Genomic DNA, 20,252 nt, shown 5'->3' with positions numbered 1-20,252 from the left:
CATATGTACACATTGTGAGCATTCGGACTTTATTGGGGTGATGAAAATGTTCTGAAACATGACTATTGTTTTATAGTTCAGTAACTTTACTAAAAATCATTGAATTGTGCAGCTGAAATGAGTATTTTATGGTGCCTAAGTTGTACGTCAAAAGAGTTGTTTTTATAACCTTTCTATGCTCTCCTTTCCTTATAGAAATAAGTGCAAATTTCTTAATGAAACTCGTTGGTTTTATCCTAATTAACAATTTAAAAAATTGTGGTAAAATACATGTAACATAGAATTTATCCTCTTAATGGCTTTTAAGTGTATAGTTCAGTAGTGTTAAGCATGTTGTACAGTTAATCTCCAGAACTTTTTTGTCTTGCAAAATGGAAACTCTGTACCCATTGAACAATAATTCCTCATTTCCCCCTTCCCTTTGCCTATGTCAGTCAGCATTGTACTTTCCGTTTCTATTAATTTGACTACTCTAGATGCTTCATATTTGTGACTACCATTAATACTGTATTCGTCTTTTTTGGTGATAGTTTATCTCTAAGCATAACATCCTCAATGTTTATACATGTTTCAGCATGGGACAGTTTTTCCTTTCTAAGGTTGAGTAATATTTCACTGTATGTATGTACCACATTTTGATAGACATGTGCTTCTGTCTTTTGGTTATTGTGAATAATGCTGCTGTGAACATGGACGTGCACATTTCTTTTGGTGACTCTGCTTTCAGGCTGGGGCAGCTTAAAGTAAGAGAACAGTGAAGTTTGCCAAATTGATTGCCTCTTCCTTTCACAAGTGATTTGTTTGTAGCATGCAGTGCTGTTGGACAGCATTGTGCCCACAGTAGAACTTCTTTCAAAATTGGGAGTCAGTCCTCTCAAACCCTGCCATTGCTTTATCAAGTAAGTTTATGTAATCATCTAAGTCCTTTGTTGTCATTTCAGCAATCCCTGCAGCGTCTTCACTGGGAGGAGGTTCCATTTCAGGAGCCACTTTCTTTGCTCATCCCTAAGAGCCTCATTGGTTCAAGTTTTATCCCGAAATTGCAGCAGTTGAGTCACATCTTAAGGCTCCGTTTCTCGTTCTCTTGCTACATCCACCACATCTGCAGTTACTTCCTCCACTGAAGTCTTGAACCCCTCCAGAGTCATCCATGAGGATTGCAATCATCTTCTTCCAGACTCCTGTAAATGATGGTAGTTTGACTTCCTCCCATGAAGCACAGATGTTCTTAATGGTATCTAGAACAGTGAACCCTTTCCAAAATGTTTTCAATTGCCTTTGACCATATTCACCAGAGGAATCACTATCTATGGCAGTTATAGCCTCGTAAAATGTATTTCTTAGAGAATAAGACTTGAAAATGGAAATGACTCCTTAATCCATGGCTACAGAGGGATGTTGTGTTAGAAGGCATGAAAACGACGTTAATCTCGTTGCACGTCTCCATCAGAGCTCTTGGGTGACCAGGAGCATTGTCAGTGAGCAGTAATGTTTTGAAAGGAATCTTTTCTGAGCAGATCTCAATAGTAAACCATGTTGTAAACAGATGTTCAGCCATCCAGGCTTTGTTGTTTCTTTACAGAGGCACAGGCAGAGTAGGTTTAGCAAAGTTCTTCAGGGCCCTAGGGTATTTGGAGTGGTACAGAAACATCAACCTCCACTTAAAGCCACCAGCTGCATTGGCCCCTGAGAGAGTCAGTTTCTCATTTTAAAGCTTTGAAGCCAGGCATTGACTTCTCTCCAGCCACTAAACTCCTAGATGGCATCTGCTTCCATTATAAGGCTGTTTTGTCTGCATTGAAAATCTAGCCACTTCCATGAATTTTCTTATCTAGATCTTCTGGATAACTTGCTGCAGCTTCTGCATTAGCACTTGCTCCCTCCAGGACCTTGTACTTTTATATTAAATGGAGATCACATCTTTCCTTAAACTTCAAAACCAACCTCTGCTAGCTTTAGCATTTTTCTGCAGCTTCCTTACCTCTGTCAGTCTTCATAGAGCTGAAGAGAGTTAGGACTTTGCTCTGGGTTGTGCTTTGACTTTAGGGAATGTTGTGGCTGATTTCATCTTCTATCTACACCACTCTGACTTTCTCCACATCAGCAATAAGGCTGTGTCGCTTTCTGAGGATTGTGCGTTCACTGGAGTGCTCTTTTTATTTTGTTGAAGAACTTTCCCTTTGCTTTCACAGCATGGCTTTTGGTGCAAGAAGCCTAGCTTCTGGCTGTCTGGTATTTTGACATGCTTTCCTCATTAAGCTTAATTGTTTCTAGCTTTTAAAATGAGAGGTGTGTGAGTCTTCCTTTCACTTGAACACTTAGAGGCCACAATCTAATTTCAACATTGTATCTCAGAATAAGGAGACCCTAGGAGAAGGGAGAGAGATAGGGGAATGACTGGTTGGTGGAGTGGTCAAAACACACACACTTACCAATTAACTTTACGGTCTTATGTGGGCACAGTTCATGTTACAATAGAAATATCATAGATCACTGATCTCAGATCACCATAACAAACATAGCAATGGAAGAGTTCGAAATATTGCAAGAACTACCAAAATGTGATACAGAAACACAAAGTGAGCAAATGCTGTTGGAAAAATGTACTGATAGATTTGCTTGCCACAGACTCTTTTTGAGGGGGAGTGAAATAGAAAAGAATAGCTTTATTGCTTTGCCAGGCAAAGGGGTACACAATAGGGTCCTGCCTTGAAAACTGTGTGTCCCGTTGGTGGAGAATTTGATGAGCAGTTTTATAGCCACTGTTCAGGGGTGGGGTTGCTGATAAGATCAAGGTGTGCACAGGGCCTGCACTCCAATCTGGGCTCAGGCAATCTGATGGGTTTCTGTGGTTCCTTCAAGCTGGCCTCAGTCTTTTTCAAGAGCTTCTCTGTTCCTGGCCTCAGGTGGTCTTGTCTGGTATGAAGAATACTGACATCGTCTGTTTGTTGGCAGTTTTAGTTCTGCTTTAGGACTTATTGATGCGCAGGTTCTTGATGTCTTGTGGCAGAAAGAATTCAGTGAGAGGCAAGGTGGTAGGGAAGAAGTGGATTTATTTAGAGAGAAGCACTGTCCACAGACAGAGGGTAGGCCGTCTCAGAAGGTAAGAATAGCTGCCACAAACTTGTAGTTTGTAAAAAGGCAACTCTAGGGACTTCCCTGTGGTTAAGAGTACACCTGCCAATGCAGGGGACATGGGTTTGGTCCCTGGTCCAGGAAGGTTCCACAGGCTTTGAGGTAGCTGAGTCCATGTGCCACAGTTACTGAGCCTGTGCTCTAGAGCCTGCACCCAGGTCTCCTACATTGCAGGCAGATTCTTAACCATCTGAGTCACCAGGGAATCACCCTAGGATGGCTCTAATAATAGAAAAAAGAAGTATTGGTGAGGATGTAGAAGAATAGAAACACTTACACATTGTTGAAAAAAATGCAAAACGGTTCAGCTGATGTGAAAAACAGTATGGTGGTTTTTCAGAAAGTTAAACAGAATTACATGTGACCCAGAAGTTCCTACTCTTAAGTATATATCTGAAGAAATGAACACATATACCCACCCAGACATTTGTGTATGAATGTTTATAGCAGTAGTAATAATCAAAAGGTAGAAACAATCCAAATGCCCATCAACAAATGAATGGATAGTCAAAATGTAGTATATACATATAATGGAATAGCGTTAGGCCATAGAAAGGAATAAATACTCACCAACATGCTGCCATTCGGGATAAGTCTCAAAAATACTGTGTGAAGTGGAAGAAGCCAGACATAGAAGGTTACACATACTGTGTCCTTCCTTTTACTTATATAAATTATCCAAAATAGACAAATTCATAGAGACAGAAAACAGACTGCAGTTTTCAGGGGATGGCGGGGAAGGAATAATGAGGAATGATTACTTAATGGGTATGTGGTGTTCATCTCTCATGGTTTGAAAGTAGAGGTAGTTCAAATCCCTGTGAGTAAAGTAAATACCATCGAGTTATATCTTATCGTTTAAAGTGTGTAGCCTGGAACTACATACTTATAATCTGAAACAGTGCCACTGCCTTGGGTTTTCATGCAGAATGCTAGTTTTTTGCTTTTAGTTTGGAAAAGGTATAATTTCTGATGTTAGAAGGACCAGTTCTAAAAAGTTTTAGAATTAATGGGCCAATAAATAGCCAGGAAAAGAAGAATGAAGAAACGATCTTGGATTTGGCGAGGGCTCTAAGAAGTGGGTAAACAGTGGTGTGAACTTTGCTGCTCCTCTTCTTTTTTTTTTTTTTTTTTTACTGCTCCTCTTTAATGAAATCTTTCCCTAGTCCTTTCTTTCTGTCTTCACATATGAAATAGTACCATCTGTTAGTTAATGTTTAGGTTTGAAAATATTTTGAGCCTTCTTTAGTTCAACTTCTGTTCCCTGCCTGCATTCATCTGTGTTTTAATAAAATTCTGTTTCTTTGAAGGCCTTAACATTCTTGAGAGTCACATTTTTTGCCCCTCATTTTGGTCTTCCATGCTAGAGGGCCCGTTGAGTTGATGTTGGAAAGCCCTGGTAAGAACTGCCACCTGTTTTGCTGACCCTTTTTCTAGTCAGGTTTTCTCAGTCATTCAGGATAGTGAGGTCTTCCTGGTTCCTGCTAGGCCTGTGCAGGGTTATAAACACTCCATGGGTGAGAGAGACTTCTTGAAGTTCTGAGTAAGTATTGCTTGAAGCCTGAAGATGCTGCTGTTCATGTTTAACTGGATCGATTCATTATTCTGATTTCCCCCAATTTATGTCCAGATTATATGGATAGTTTTCTTTCTTTTTTTTTTTTTTTCTTACAAGTAATTTGAATCCTTTTCAGTTTCTTTTTCGGAGAGGAAAAGGAAAGATATCTAATTTTATTTTGCTGAGGATCTGAGCTGATACTTGGTCTTCTGGGATTTCTTCTTAAATTCTGATTTCCTAGTTTTCTTAACTGTTTTCTTTTACTCCTATATTTTTGGGATGATGTTCCTGATGTATATTCAGTATATTGATGATTTTTCTTCATAAGACTGTTAATCTGACTTATGTTTGTATAAATAGTACAAAAATAAATCTTCTGCGTTTGTGAATATATACACAATTAGACATTTGACCACTTTCAAAAATTTGGCTTAATGAGATGTTATAATTAACTCATTTGTAGAATTCATGACGGTACTTAGTATGTTCTTAAGAAAATCATATGTTCAGAGCATTAGTAGATAATTGAAAAATTCTGGGTAAGTTAAAAGATGCTTTTCAATAGATGTGTGCAAGTTATTTACCTGTCGGTGTGTCTGTGGCCTCATCTATAAAATGAAGGTTGGACAGTATCACTTCTGAGTTACAGAATTGTGTTTCATCAGAAAACACATATCAGCATTACCAGATTGTTCTACTCCAAATCAGGTTAACTTGATTATCAGTGTGGTTGAAACTGTTGTGCACCAAGCCCATTTTTTTACCTGCAGATGGAAACACTGCCTTGGGTTGGTGAGTATCAGTTTAAGAGGTGGTTGCAGCTGCCCTTGTTTGAGTGTCTCTGGTTTGCTGCAGGCTGCTAGGCTTTATAATGGGGAGGACCCTTGCCTGTAATGGGTGTCTTTTCTGTCCGAGGCTGAGTGCCTTGCACATGGATAAATGTCCGTTAATTAAATGTCTGCCAACGTAAAACATTGGCGTTTACACGCATTGCCTCATGCAGTCTTCACAGCCCACCTTGTAACACCAACTTTGTCATATAAAATATAAGCCAAAATTACCATAAAAAACTGAGTTTTGTACATGAGTAAACTGACACAGATGATTAGCCACTTGTTCAAAGCTCCACAACCGGGGGTTAGGAGCTTCCTCTAAATAAAGCCATTTAAAATTTTACCTTTTTATAATGAAATGGGACCTAATAAAAAACTTACAAGTTTTTCCATAGGAAGGAAGCCATAAATAAATTGAAAAGACAGCCAATGGACTGGGAGGAAATACTTGCAAACAATGTACTGACAAAGGCTTAATTTCCAAAATACACACAGAATGCATACAACTCAATAATAAAAAAAACCCAACCCAATGGAAAAATGAGCAGACTATCTAAATAGACATTTCTTCAAAGAAGACAAACAGATGGCCAGTTAGCACGTGCTCAGTATTGCTAATTATTAGAGAAATGCAAATCAAAACTACAATGAGGAATCACCTCACACCAGTTAGAAAGGCCATCATTAAAAAGTCTGCAAATAACAAGTGCTGGAGAGGGTGTGGGAAAAAGTGAACCCTTCTACACTGCTGCTGGGAATGTAAATTAGTGTAAGCACTATGGAAAACAGTATGGAGATGCCTTAAAAAACTAAAAATAGAGTTGCCATATGATCCAGCAGTTCCACTTCTGTGCCTGTATCAGGAGAAAACTGATAAGATACCTGCACCCCCATTTTCATCGTAGCACTATTCACAACAGCCAAAATATGGAAGCAACCTAATTGTCCATCAACAGATGAATGGATACCAAAGACATGGTAAATATATAAAATGGAATATTGCTCAACCATAAAAAGAATGAAATAATGCCACTTTCAGCAACATGGATGCGCCTAGAGATTATCATATTGATCAAAGTAAGTCAGAAAGGCAAATAACATATGGTATTACCTATATGTGGAACCTAAAACATGATCCAAATGAAGTTATTTACAAAACAGGCTCACAGCCATAGAAAGCAAACTAATTGTTACCACAGGAGGAAAGGGGGTGCAGAGGATATAAATGTAGGAGTTTGGGATTAGCGAATACAGACTACCAGGTGAACAAGGTCCCACTGTATGGCACAGGAAACTATATTCAATATCCTGTGATAAACCATAGTGGAAAAGAATATGATAAAGAATATATTTGGATCACTTTGCTGTACATCAGAAACTAACATTACTGAAACACATGACAAATCAACTATCAGTTCAATTCAGTTGCTCAGTCACATCTGACTCTTTGCAACCCCATGGACTGCAGCATGCCAGGCTTCCTGCCACCAGTTCCCAGAGTTTACTCAAACTAATGTCCATAGAGTCGGTGATGCCATTCAACCATCTCATCCTCTGTCCTCCCCTTCTCCTCCTGCCTTTAATCTTTCCCAGCATCGGGGTCTTTTGTGATGAATCAGTTCTTCACATCAGATGGCCAAAGTATTGGAGCTTCTCATCAGTCCTTCCAATGAATATTCAGGATTAATTTCTTTTAGGATTGACTGGTTTGATCTCCTTGCTGTCCAAGGGACTCTCAAGAGTCTTCTCCAACACCACAGTTCAAAAGCATCAATTCTTCAGCACTCAGCTTTCTTTATGGTCCAACTCTCACGTCCATACATGACTCCTGGAAAAACCATAACTTTGATTAGACCCAGACCTTTGTCAGCCAAGTAATGTTTCTGCTTTTTAATATGCTGTCTAGGTTGGTCATATCAATAAAAATAAAGTAAAATGAAAATTTATCATTTTAAAGTGCATACTTCTGTGGCATAAAGTATATTCACAATGTTACATAATCATCACCATCATCCATCTTCTTCGCCTGTGCCTTTTTTCCGCTTGTTAACTGCTCGCCTTCGTTCTTTAGGCACTTTTAACTTTGAGATCAGAGCAAAGACACTGAAGGAACCTGGAGGTTTAAACTTTCAGGCTGAGCTGAATACTGAGTGGCATCCAAGTTTCTTTCCCGTGTCCTCAGCCGTCTCTGTTTCATGTGGAGTTTCTTGTTGCCTAATAGTAGTTGAGTATGTTGTTTTAAACATGAGTGCATGCTATTATGTTTGCTTATTCTCACACTGAATTGGAGTTGTTTAAGTCTATTCCTCCTGTTCCTTGGCCCAGGGACGCAGTGGTCTAAATGGTCTAAGCGCTGAGGGGGGCTGTGTACCTGCCTCGCGGGTTAGGGAGCAGCCAGGCTCGTGTCCTCTTTTTCCGCCTTGCACTTGGGAAATGATTGTGCTTTGTCATCCTTCACTCCTTCCTGCCAGGAGACTTGTTCTCTACTTTCAGTTTCACTTTGGGGTTTAAAAATGTATCTTAATCTTTCTTTGGCTGAGTTCTCTGGATAATATAGGTACAAGTAAGCAGTTTTGTTGGCTTGGCTGTGGGTTAAGTAGGAATGTGTGAAAAGAGGTTTGAGGAGAGGAGGTGGATCCGCCTAAGTAGAGTAACTGGACTTTTCCACTTGTTCGTGTTTCTGCTATGCTGGTCTCAAAGTCCTGTCTGATAGCAGGCACAGCCAAGTGGTGAAATATGACACAGACTGAATATGAGAATTGGCAGTTGTCCTGAGTGCACAAATAGTTTCTTCCCTCCCAAGCATATTTTACAGCTAAGTGAACAGAAAACAATTTTCAGGCTGTTTGCCTGAGACCTTTGGCAAAAAAAATTATCTTTATGAAAAGGTGGACACTTAAGTTTTCAGAAGAACAAAATAAAAATTCGGCCTCTCGTTCTTTCCCTCGTTTTATGTCTGATCTCTAAATGTCAGGCTGATTCCAGGTATACTCCTGAGTCTGTTGGTGAATGGTAGGACCTGGGCCTCCCTAAGTTCGACCAGTCACATATTCTCACTTTAGATAAGTACCAACTAAATAAGGAAGTTGCTGGAAAGACTGAAGCCCACGCCTTCCTATTGAATGGTCAAATAAGCAGGCACAGTTTGGACCCTCGCCCGTCTCTGCTCTGTGTAAATTTTATCTAGCACACATGTGACAGGCCAGCATTTGGTGGTAGTGTAATTCTGGTCATTACTCACTAATACTACAGGCCACCATTGCATGGGGCTTGACCTGAGGTAGCTGCTCTAAATATAGCCTTCCTTTCTGGCAGCTGCAAACACCTGGAAGAGTAGGCAGGCCCTCAGCAGAAAAGTATTTGCTGTTAATAGCATGTGTGTTGAACAGTTGTGTACTGTCAGACCTTATTTCATGCTATGTTTATGCATAATTAAAAACAACCCACTGGATCCATTGGCTTATGGTTGGGTTATATTTGGAAGAATGCTCTTTGTGCTGTTTTTCCTTGGGGACTGGGGATGATGTCACTAGTTTGAGGAAGACCATAAGGGAAACAGTTAGTGTAATTACCAACAATTTCTTTAATGAACACAGCTTACTTAAACCCCTTAGTGGCCTTTGGTTTCTGGCACTGATGAACCAAGCTGTCAGTTGTATGATTCTGTTCAGTTGGGGACTCTGGTTTGTATGCTTGGTAGTTCCTTCTGACATAAGGAGGTTTATAAGTAATTAAAAAGAACACCAACATTTACAAAATTGTGCTTCTAAAAAGAAGCTACATATGGCTCATAAAAGTGTAAAAGATACTTGTGTGCTCAGTAGCTCAGTTGTGTCTGACTCTTTGTGACCCCATGGACTGTAGCCAGGCTTCTCTGTCCATTAAATTTTCCAGGCAAGAATACTAGAGCGAGTTGCCATTTCCTGTTCCAGGGGATCTTCTGACCCAGGAATCAAACCTGCATCTCTTGCACCTCCTGCATTGGCAGACAGACTCTATCGCTGTGCCACCTGGGAAACCCTGAAAGATATTTAACCTCTCATGAAAAGAGAAAACCATTTTCAGACCTCACCAAGATCTTATTTTTCACCCATCAGATTGACAAAAATACAAAGTGTTAGAGAAGTATTATTAATGAATGAATGGGGAAATAGACACTCCGTACATTCATGGTGAGAGCATTTACTGAGTGTATAACTTTTTTTTGCAGGAAGTTTAGATATATCAATTAAAGCCACAAATAATACCTCTATGTGTGTATGTGTATGGAAAAGAAGAGATAAGATAGGTATTTTTCATCGTAGGAAGCTTTTTAAGAAGTTTATTATTTTTGGTTGTGCCAGGTCTTCGTTGCTGTTCCAGCTTTTCTCTAGTTGTAGAGAATGGGGGCCACTCTTGAGTTGTGGTGTGTGGGCTTCTCATTTCAGTGGCCTGTGTTGTTGCAGCGCACAGGCCCTAGAGTGTGGGCTCAGAACTTGTGCAGCACAGGCGCCCTGCGGCATGTGGGACCTTCCTGGATGTAACCCATGTCCCATTGGCAGGCAGATTCTTAACCACTGGACCACCATGGAAATTCCCACTGTATTAAACTTTCTGAACTAAGTATTGCCTTTTTAAAAAATGAGAATTTTCTTTCATGGAACTTCTATGAAGTTTAGTCACAGCTACAGAGGAGCTATCTTTTAATTGACTTTCTTACCCATACTTGCTGTCCTTATGGGTAAAAGGGAGATTTCCTCACATTGTTGTTGATGGTGCTAATAATGCTTACTTTCTACATGGGTACCTTGTGAAGAAAGCGTTGCACAAGTTTGTTGGTCCTTGTGTTTTTTCCTGTTGTTCCTAAGCCAGAATCAACAACTCTGAAGACTGACATACTAGGAGCCATCTATATACCTTCTTTATACATGTTCTATAACATAACCTAAGACAACAGGCCATTTTCTTTTGTTTGACGATTAGATTAATATGCTCTGGAGAGGACTGAAGTCGTTTGCCTTTTCTTTTTATTTGTAGGAACCTACAAGCAGCAATTGGCGCCTATTATGACTTTGAGAGCCCAAACATCAGTGTACCTTCCATGTCCTTTGTTGAAGACGTCACCATAGGAGAAGGGGAGTCCATACCTCCTGACACCCAGTTTATAAAAACGTGGCGGATCCAGAATTCTGGTAAATGTATAAAGAGCAACCTTCCCTGCCCAGCTTTCTTTTTCTTAGCAGTTAAAAGAAACAAGGAAATGTTTTAGCTTAAATTACGTGATTGTGTAACTCTGAATTTTTCCTTATACATGATGTTTCATTTTCTTGTACTGGTATGATGACCCAAACACCAATAAAATATTCCCTAGATTAGGAAGAATTTCGGTCTTGACATTTAAACACAATTCAATATTCTTTTGATACCAGGAACTAGGCATGTGTGTGGTGGTGGTATTGTCTCCGCAAGTATAGCTCTATTCCATCATTTTATTTCTGCTCTAATTAATCTTCCAGTTATTTCCAGCATGCTAGAGGAGGTACATCCTTGAAAAGAACAAGGTAGCTAGAGTTGTGAGCATCTGCTCTTTTGAAAGCTCATTTCTTTGGAACCACGAGGATTATTGTGTCTGAAATTTTCATTGAGCTATCTATCTGAGCTCTAATCTTCACTTTGAAAAATAGGGTAAGAAGTATATCAATTTGCTCAGAATAGAAAAGATGGAAAGATTGAAAAGTTGCTTTTTTAAAGAATCATTGTTTTGACTTACTGCTGACTTAAGAAAAATTCAGCATAAGTTAATTATGGTTCTTTGAAAATAATATCTGATAACTTGTTACATTCTTTTCAAATGACTTTTTAAATTTGAATGAGTTTATTAGCGTGTCTTATTCCATCCAGTAACAATGTATGCTGACTAGGTGAGGATATTTTAACTTCCTTATTATTGAGTGTTTACAAAAGAAATTCTGAGAGATGGAAAGTTTTCTAAAAATACAAAAGGAGTACTTAGCTAAAATTTGTTGGTGTGGGGGATCCCTGTCTAGCATGGTAATCTGATGTGAAATAGAAAACTCTGGGGACTCAAACCTATAAAGGTTACCTTTTGTTGGGTTGCTGTTTACTTCTCAGTTTTTCATACTTGAGTTCTTTATGATGGGGAGAGACTGGCTAAGCTAACCTTTTATATCATAGTTAATATACCAAACTTGTTTGGTTGGCTTATTTGTTTGTCTGGCTTATTTGGAAATAACTCTAGTTTGGATGAAGGCTTGGTGTGTCTCGGAGCAAAAACACATAATCTGGATTGACCCGTTGTTGTAGGTGACTGGGACATCAGTGACTTTGTAAAGTTTTCATTAACTTCTTTTCCCCTTTCATTGTAACAGTGTGGTGCATTATAAGTTTGAGAGGCACATGGTAATATAGGAAAATAGCTATGTTTTCTATTCTTGAAATTCTTGTTACAAGTTTGATTGATTTATGTTCCTAATTTCTGTCTCACCTTTCCTAATGTTGCCTGCTTTTAAAAACGTTAAAACAATTTCTTCACTTCAGCTTTAATTCATCATGTTTCTTCTCTGACTCACTAAAAATCTGTGTTGCTGATCAAAAATGCTTTTGAAACCTAGCCATGAATTTTTTAAATGAGTGATGTTTTTTCAGAAAGAATAACTTATTAAAAGTTTTGTTTATTTAAAATAACTAATCCAAGACCTTGTTTACTTAATAGTGAAAACACTGGAAACAGTCTGGCTTTCCATGGGTTCTTTATAGTGTTCTTCAATATTGAAAGTTGTTAGAGTACTGTTAAATGTTTTAAATACCATCTTGTTGCAGAATAGTCACTTTATATTTCAGAAAGCGTCTTCGAAATACCTTCTCACTCACTAGACAGTTCCTTGGGTTAATGGGAGATTGGAAGGGATTCATATAAAATGTCTAGAATGTCAAATCAGAACCCCAAAGACCCTTTCACCTTGACTTGAAGAAAAATTTGTTTTGGTGGGACTGGCTCTTTTTCCTCCTACTTTTTGCATAATAACTGCAATTTAAAACAGTCTCTGGGCCTGCAGCTTTTCTTCCTGTAAAGGACATTTTTGTTCCTGTACACCTCTTTAAAAATTGGGCAACAGTTGCTAGAAAGGTACTTCGAACAAATAGGTTTTTTCTTCTTCTGGAATTTTTATACCAATTGTAAAATACTTTTGTTTGTAGACTAAGTGCTTTCCATTTGATTAAGAAGAAACTGACCTGCCATAGTTAAGTGACAGATATGTTTTTAGAGACACAAGAAAGGCAGGCACGTGAGCTGGTTCTTCGGCGTCATCCTAATCTGGCTTGAGTCCTTTCCGCAAATGGAGTGGTAACACAGGAGTAGTGTAGACTGGAACTGCCCTGGTGGTCCAGCGGTCAAGACTACGTGCAGGAGGCATGGGTTCAGTCCCTGGTCGGGAAACTAAGATCTCACATCCTGCGTAGTGAGGCCAAAAAAAAAAAAGAGGAAGAAGTAGACTAGGCCTTAGCTCTTTCTCCTCTGCCTCTCATTCATAACCTTCCCTAAAAGGTAAGTTCCCCCTGAAAGAGTTTCATAAATAATTTTCATGGTGCCTCTCTGCTGTCATGTTTCAGGCACACTGGACATTCAAATTTACAAAAGATGAGAATGATAGGAACTGCATATAGCTGTCCCAGCACCTCCCCCAAGGAAGATAAATGTCAATACATTGTTTAAAATTAAATGCCTGATATGAAAGTGCTTAGATTCGTATCATGGAGAAAGAGAAGTGAGACATGTAGTGACATAGATGCAGAATCCCAGAGTCCACACTTTGGCTACTACATAAGTTTTAGAAGTTTGGGTAAGCTTGCCAAGGATACTTTATAGTTTAAAATGAAAATTTGAAACTGTCCCTTTTAACAAAAGTAGACAATTCTCTTTACCAATACTTAAAACTTCTCAGTTATTACAGCCATGCTCTGCTGTCCAGCTGTGAAGAGTGTTAAACTAAGCATATTATGATAACTCTTATGTTTCCATGACTTTAATGAAGTAGTTGTGATTGTCATATGAAAGAGTGACTTCAAAGTCATCTATATTTTCTAAACTACATAGAAGTGAATATAAAACAGGAGTTGATGGGGGAGGAAGGGAAACTTGAGAAAGAACTATTCCCTCCAGTTTTCTTCAGCTCCTTAACAGAGTTACATTCCTCACGTTCCAGTCACTGTATCAGGTACGGAAGGAGAGTGCTGCCGAGATTAGTGAAGGTCTCTGTTTGCCTGTAGCTTAATTTGAAATGCATTCTGTAAACTACGAGGGGCTAAAAAACAGAAGGGGGTCTTCATCGAGGTTTGTCTTTTGTCTTGCTCTTTGGCTGTTCCTTCTGTCCCCAAACTAAATCTCAGACTTTCTGGAACTGATGGACTTTTGTTTTTGCCATACTCACTGTCATCTCAAAGTTGTCATATGATAGGTTTTTTTTGTCTTGTTTTGACTTTTTATTTTTTAATAAAGTTATATTCCATAATAACTGGATAATTACAACCTTTGTGTGCTTGTGATACTTACCTTGGAAAGTCGTCAAACATAGACTAGTCTTTATTTTCTTCTAGAAGCATCTGTCTACCCCACAGTAAGCCAGTTTGTATCAGACTTAATTTGAAGCCCCATTATGTTATACTTCTCAAATCTAGATTTTTCTGGTATGCTTAGCTTGGTAGGTCAAACAGACATCAGTATTTCCCTTCCTTCTGTATCAAGAACCAGTATCAGTGACCTTTTCAGAGTTACCTGACTTAACAGTTGGGGTTGTAAGAACTGTATGTCATTGTAAACTGTTGGCAGTTCTCAGAAGGCAGATGACTGGTTCTTCATTTTATAGCATAGTAACACTTTAGAGCTGATGGTGCATAACTCTTCCAGTTTTTTCTTTAAGAAGCTCTCCAAGGATCGGGATGGGGAACACATGTAAATCCTTGGCTGATTCATGTCAATGTATGGCAAAAACCACTACAATATTGTAAAATAATTAGCCTCCAACTAATAAAAATAAATGGGAAAAAAAAAAAAGCTTTCCAAGTACCATATCAGTAGGGTCTGACATAGAAAAAGATACAACCGTAGCCACATAATTTTTAATAGTTTCACAGCTTACCACATCTCCTTGGAATAGAGCAGTACTCCCTCTTTTGCATAGATGAGAGATCCAACTGTCTCAGCTGCTTGTGCTTGTCTGATCAGGGCAGCCGAGTATTTCCCATACCCAGGCGGTCTTGGTTTTCATTTTCTTTAAAATTCAAAAACATTCTTGGATTTTTATATAAACAGACATTGTCTCTATTGATTTGTGTGTCTGTGTGTGTGTGTGCATGTGCGTGCATGTGTGCACATGTGCCTTTTAAAGAATAATTCTGGATTCACCCCTATAGTAGTAACTTAATTTTTTTTTTTTTTATCTTGATCTTTAAAGAGACCAACATTTTCCAAGGTACTTCACGTCAGCTGCTACTATTCTTGACCTAAGACAAATATGCTTTTGCTAAGCCATAGACCCCAGAAATGAAAAAAAGAATTTGCATGTATTACCAGTGTATCATCCACAACCTTCTCAACAGCAGCAGTTGCCCTTTAAAGTGTTAATTTAAGAGGGCACTTTGCTGGCAGATTAAAAAAATAATAATAAAAAACATTGCAACCACTGCTCCGTCTGCTGCCCCTAAATACCATGACCCACAGCAGGTACCATTCATTATGAGTCTGAGATCTCAGCAGTAGAGTGTTGGTTTCTTTTCCTGTCCTGTTCTCGCTTTTTTCAGTAGTAAGCCATCAAGTTTCTAAACTGGCCTGGCACTTCAAGAACAAGGGACTGAGGAATCCTAGAGTACTGTTAGATGAGTTTTCAACATGCTGAGAGTCCTGCCATGTCCAGCTTTTCATAGTGATTTATGCTTATAGTGAATGTAAAAAAGATACAGAGAGGTTTCCCTATATAGTAAAAAGGAGTGTGTTGGAGAGACTTTACAGGAAATATCACATCTAGTCACTGTATGTGGCTACCTGTGACTGGTCATAAGTCAATATATTGATTTCTCATGTGAGTTAGTAACATGAATATAGGTGCACAAGAATGGGAACCAAATGAGACCTTTGCCACTTCCAAAGGTGGGCAAGGCATTCCTGCCAAAGCTATTTCTCTGTCTTGCCATTCCTGTTCTTTCTACAGGCACCTCTGGCTAGTGTCATCACCCCTGAGACCATGGATCAATGTGCTGTTATCAGGGCCTACTGTTCATATTTTCCCCTCTACTGTTTGAACCTGAAAATGAAGCTTTCACTTGACTCCTCTGTCTTTTGACCCTCAATCTTTTCATTGTTAGGGACTCCAGAAGAAAAAGCAGGGAAAAAGTAGTTTTAAAATGAAAGTAATACAGAAGTTACTTACTCTTCATGAGTTTCATCCTCTTTTCTCAATGGAAAAACTGGGGACATTCAGGCATATTTTTACTTTGAATGTCAGTTTAAAAGTTCAAGTACAAATGGGCATGTTTCTTGGTAGAGAAAGCTGTCTTCCGGAGATGTGGGGCTGAGCTTCATTTCCATGGCTCCTTTCAGACATCATTCCTAGGTTCTACAGATTAGTGTGATGTGTAGCTTTCCCTGGGCACCCAAAACACTACTTCTTGAGAAACTGCCTTACTTTTGTCATGTGTGCTTCCTGTTAGGGGTAGGCCATTGGTTAGAAGTTGTTGACTCTCATTCTCCCTAATCAGTGTATAGCTCAAGAATATGGGTAGGTTTACGTATGTGTGAGAGACAAAGAGGCATCATCTACAGTTTTGTAATGAACTGCACCCAGCATAGGACCACTGATTGCCTAACATTTTTTTCTTTTGCTTGAACTCAGGGGCAGAGGCCTGGCCTCCAGGGGTTTGTCTTAAATATGTCGGGGGAGACCAGTTTGGACATGTGAACATGGTGATGGTGAGATCGCTAGAGCCCCAAGAGATTGCAGATGTCAGCGTCCAGATGTGCAGCCCCAGCAGAGCAGGAATGTATCAGGGACAGTGGCGGATGTGCACTGCTACAGGACTCTACTATGGAGGTGAGTATGGCCCTGTGCAGCCCAGGGCGAAGGGGTTGAGGTAACATGCAGCTTCCCCAGCCCTGCTCACAGAGCCTGTCAAATTCCGTAGCAGGGTGTGGTCTCTTTTCCAGCCCCATGCTGGTAAATGATTTGAATTTAATGACTAATTGATTCAGTCTATTGTTCTCTTTACACTGGAATTTAGTTAACATTTAGTGAAGTGTATGAGATATATCTTGCAATCTAAACAATGACTTAGTAGCACTGCTGTTTTTATAGTATAATCTAGTAGGTGCTCTAAGAATACTGAAGGCAGTTTTTATTCTCACAGTCTCTAGAGACAAGTTGTATTAAAGAAAAGATATAATGCACAAAATGCGCCTATGTCCCTGATGACCTGTCAAGATAATAAAACCTCTCACTCCTTTATTGCCACACTTTGTGGACAGAGTGATTTCCATTCACTGTCTCTGATTTCCACATCCCTTTATTCTTCAACCTGGTCAATCCTATACACACTTCAGTGATGTTTATTAGCAACTGCCAAGTTTCCAAATTCAGTAGCCACTTGCCAGTCTTCACACTAACTTAACCATTTGGCACCAAACTCTGAATGGTTTCTGAAATGTCTGCCTTCTTAGTCACACATGATCCCTTTCTTGTTTTTCCTCTGAATGTTCTTTATCTGTCTAGCCTCATCTTTGTCCTGAGACTATAGGCATACCTTGATTTATTGCTGTTCACTTGATTGTGCTTTACAGTTAATTTTGTTTTTTTTACAAATTGAAGATTTGTGACAGCCTTTTGTTGAGCAGGTCTGCTGCTGGTGCCATTTTTTCAACAGCATTTGTTCACTTTGTGTCTCTGTGTAAAATTTTGGTAATTCTACCAATATTTCAGACTTTTTCATTTTTATTATATTTGTTATGGTGGTCTGTAATGAGCGATCTGTGTTGTTTCTGTTGTAACTTTTGGGGTGCCATGAGCTGTACCCATATAAGACTGTGAACTTAATTGGTAAAATGCATGTGTTTTGACCACCAACCAGCCATTCCCCCATCTCTCTCCCTTTTCCTTGGGCCTCCGTATTCCCTGAGATAAAACAATGTTGAAATTAGATTGGTTGATAACCATTCAATGGCCTCTAAGTGTTTTAAGTGAAAGGAAGAGTCACATATTTCCCACTTTAAACCAAAAGCTAGAAATGATTAAGCTTAGTGAGGAAGGCATATCAAAAGATGAAACCAAATGAAAACTAAGTCACTTTCACCAAACAGCTAAGTTTTTAAAGCAAAGAAAAAGTCCTTCAAGGAAAGGAAAAGTGCTACTCCAGTGAACACATGAATCATGAGAAAGTAACAGCCTTATTGCTGATGTGGAGAAAGTTTGAGTGGTCTGGATAGAAGATGAAATCAGCCACAACATTCCCTTAAGCTAAAACCTAATCCAGAGCAAGGCCCTAACTCTTCGACTCTATGAAGACTGAGAGAGGTGAGGGAGTTGCAGAAGAAAAGGCTAAAGCTAGCAGAGGTTAGTTCTTGAAGTTTAAGGAAGGAAGTTATCTCCGTCACATAAAAATGCCAGGTGAGGGAGCACGAGCTGATGCAGGAGCCGCAGCGAGTTTTCCAGAAGATCCAGCTGAGATGAATCACCAAGGGGCTGCCCTAAGCAGCAGGTTTTCAGTGTAGACAGAATACTAACACTGTTAGAAAATGCCATCTAAGACTTTTCACAGCTAAGGAGGAGACGGCAGTGCCTGGCTTCAAACGACAGGCTTTCTTGCTAGGGGCTAATGCATCTGGTGGCTTTATGTTGAAGCCAGTGTTCACTTACCATTCTGAAACCCTAAGGTCCTTAAAAATTATGCTAAATCAAAAAAAAAAAAAAAAAAATTATGCTAAATCTATTCTGCCTCTGCTCTGTAAATGAAACAGCAAAACTTGGATGATTGTACATCTGTTTACAACATGGTTCACTGAAAATTTCAAGCCTACTGTTAAGACTTACTGCTCAGAGAAAAGGATTCCTTTTAAAATGTTACTACTCATTGACAGTGATCCTGGTCACCCAAGAGCTCCGAGGGAAATATACGAGATTTTCGTGTCTACTAACACAGCATCCATTCTGTAGTCATAGATCAAGGAGTCATTTCTACTTTCAAGTTTTATTCTTTAAGAAATACATTTTGTGAGTCTATAGTTGCCCTAGATAGTGAATCCTCTGATGCACCTGGGTAAAGTAAATCCTTCTGGAAAAGATTAAGAACATTAAGAATATTTGTGATTCATTGGGAGGTCAAAGTATCAACGTGATCAAGATTTTGGAAGAAGTTGATTGCAACACTCATGGATGACTTTGGAGGGGTTTCAAAATTCACTGGAGGAAGTAACTGTAGGTGTAGTGTGCGTAACAAGAGTACCCGGAATGGTAGCGTAAAGATATGACTGAGTATGCAAGTTCAGCATAGAACTTGAACTAATGAGTTACTTCTTAAGGTAAAGAAAGAAAGCAGTTTCTGAGATAGAATCTCCTCCTGGTGAAGGTGCTGTGGAGGTTGTTGAAATAATTTAGAATATTACATAAACTTAGCTGATAAAGCAGTGGCAGGGTTTGAGAAGACTGAGTCCCAATTTTGAAAGAAGTCCTACTGTGGGGAAAATGCTGTCAAAACAGCCTTTCATTCTACAGAGAAATTGTTCATGAAGTCAGTCAGTGCAGCAGACTTCATTTTTCTCCATAACATTTATATGCACTGGGAGACAAAAAAATCCATATGATTCACTTTATGGCAATATTCACTGTATTACGTTGGTCTGCAACCAAAGCGGCTTTATCGCCAAGGTATGCCTGTGCTAGATTGTGAACTGGGCGCTGTTCATTCTCAGTGACCTTACCCACCCAGATGGCTTCAGCTCTCACCAGTACAGCATATATGGCAGTGCTCAAAGTCATATCTGTGATGCAGACTCTTTGGAGCTTCAAACCTTTATTGAAGTGCTTATGGACAGAACCCCTGGGTATTTTGTAGAGTTTTGAATTTTAACATCTCCTAGGCAAAAACTTATTCTTCTGATGGGAACCCAGCTGAGATGATCAGGCCAGAAGCTTGAGTCATCTTTTGTTCTGTCTTATCATCGTTAATCACACACCAGTTCCTATTTGTTTCTCTATATCCCATGTCCTAGAGATCTAGAGAAAAATAAATACAAATCTCTTCTGTCCTCAGGGAGCTCTTATCTGGACTCATAGCCAGTGGGACCTTTGGAGTTACTTCAAGAAGTCCTAGAATTAATTTTCTCGTATATATTTTTGCAGCCAGTGGAAACTTGAAATATTTTTCTGCCTGAAAAAAATGTTAGAAAGTGTATCTCATAGTGTCATCTTTTGTGAAATCATTCCTTTCTGAAAACCTTTGTGCCTTCTGTAATAGAGCCAAATTCCTTGGCATCGGGCTTAAAGCTCCTCACCATCTGGTCTGGCCTCATTTTCACTTTCATCCTCAGTCACCTCTTTACTCACACATCCAGTCCCCAGAGACACCACATGGTTTCTTTTCTCCATGCCCTTGCTTGTGTTGTTCCCGTTGCCTGAAATGCCTTTTTCTTTACGACAAACCCCTCCTCATCCTCAGGGCCCTGGTGAAGTCAGCTTTCCTCCTTC

The 20,252-nt window shown here is 39.3% G+C and overlaps 1 protein-coding gene across 5 annotated transcripts in view; it reads left to right on the top strand.

Annotated features, from left to right (window-relative positions):
* The window catches only part of ILRUN (inflammation and lipid regulator with UBA-like and NBR1-like domains), a 105,940-nt gene that overhangs the window by 26,094 nt on the left and 59,594 nt on the right, over positions 1-20,252 (top strand). For 4 of the 5 annotated variants that reach the window (XM_065912078.1, XM_065912075.1, XM_065912076.1 and 1 more), the window contains 2 exons: positions 10,543-10,697; positions 16,413-16,610. In XM_065912078.1, coding sequence (XP_065768150.1) covers positions 10,543-10,697; positions 16,413-16,610 — 353 coding nt within the window. The remainder of the gene's footprint in view (positions 1-10,542; positions 10,698-16,412; positions 16,611-20,252) is intronic. The other variant, XM_065912077.1, reaches the window with a different exon arrangement.

This window comes from Muntiacus reevesi, chromosome 20 (genome assembly GCF_963930625.1).
Source record: "Muntiacus reevesi chromosome 20, mMunRee1.1, whole genome shotgun sequence".
In the NCBI taxonomy this organism is placed as follows: domain Eukaryota; kingdom Metazoa; phylum Chordata; class Mammalia; order Artiodactyla; family Cervidae; genus Muntiacus; species Muntiacus reevesi.
The sequence above is the reverse complement of the archived record's forward strand: the minus strand, read 5'-3'. Positions and strand labels throughout refer to the sequence as shown.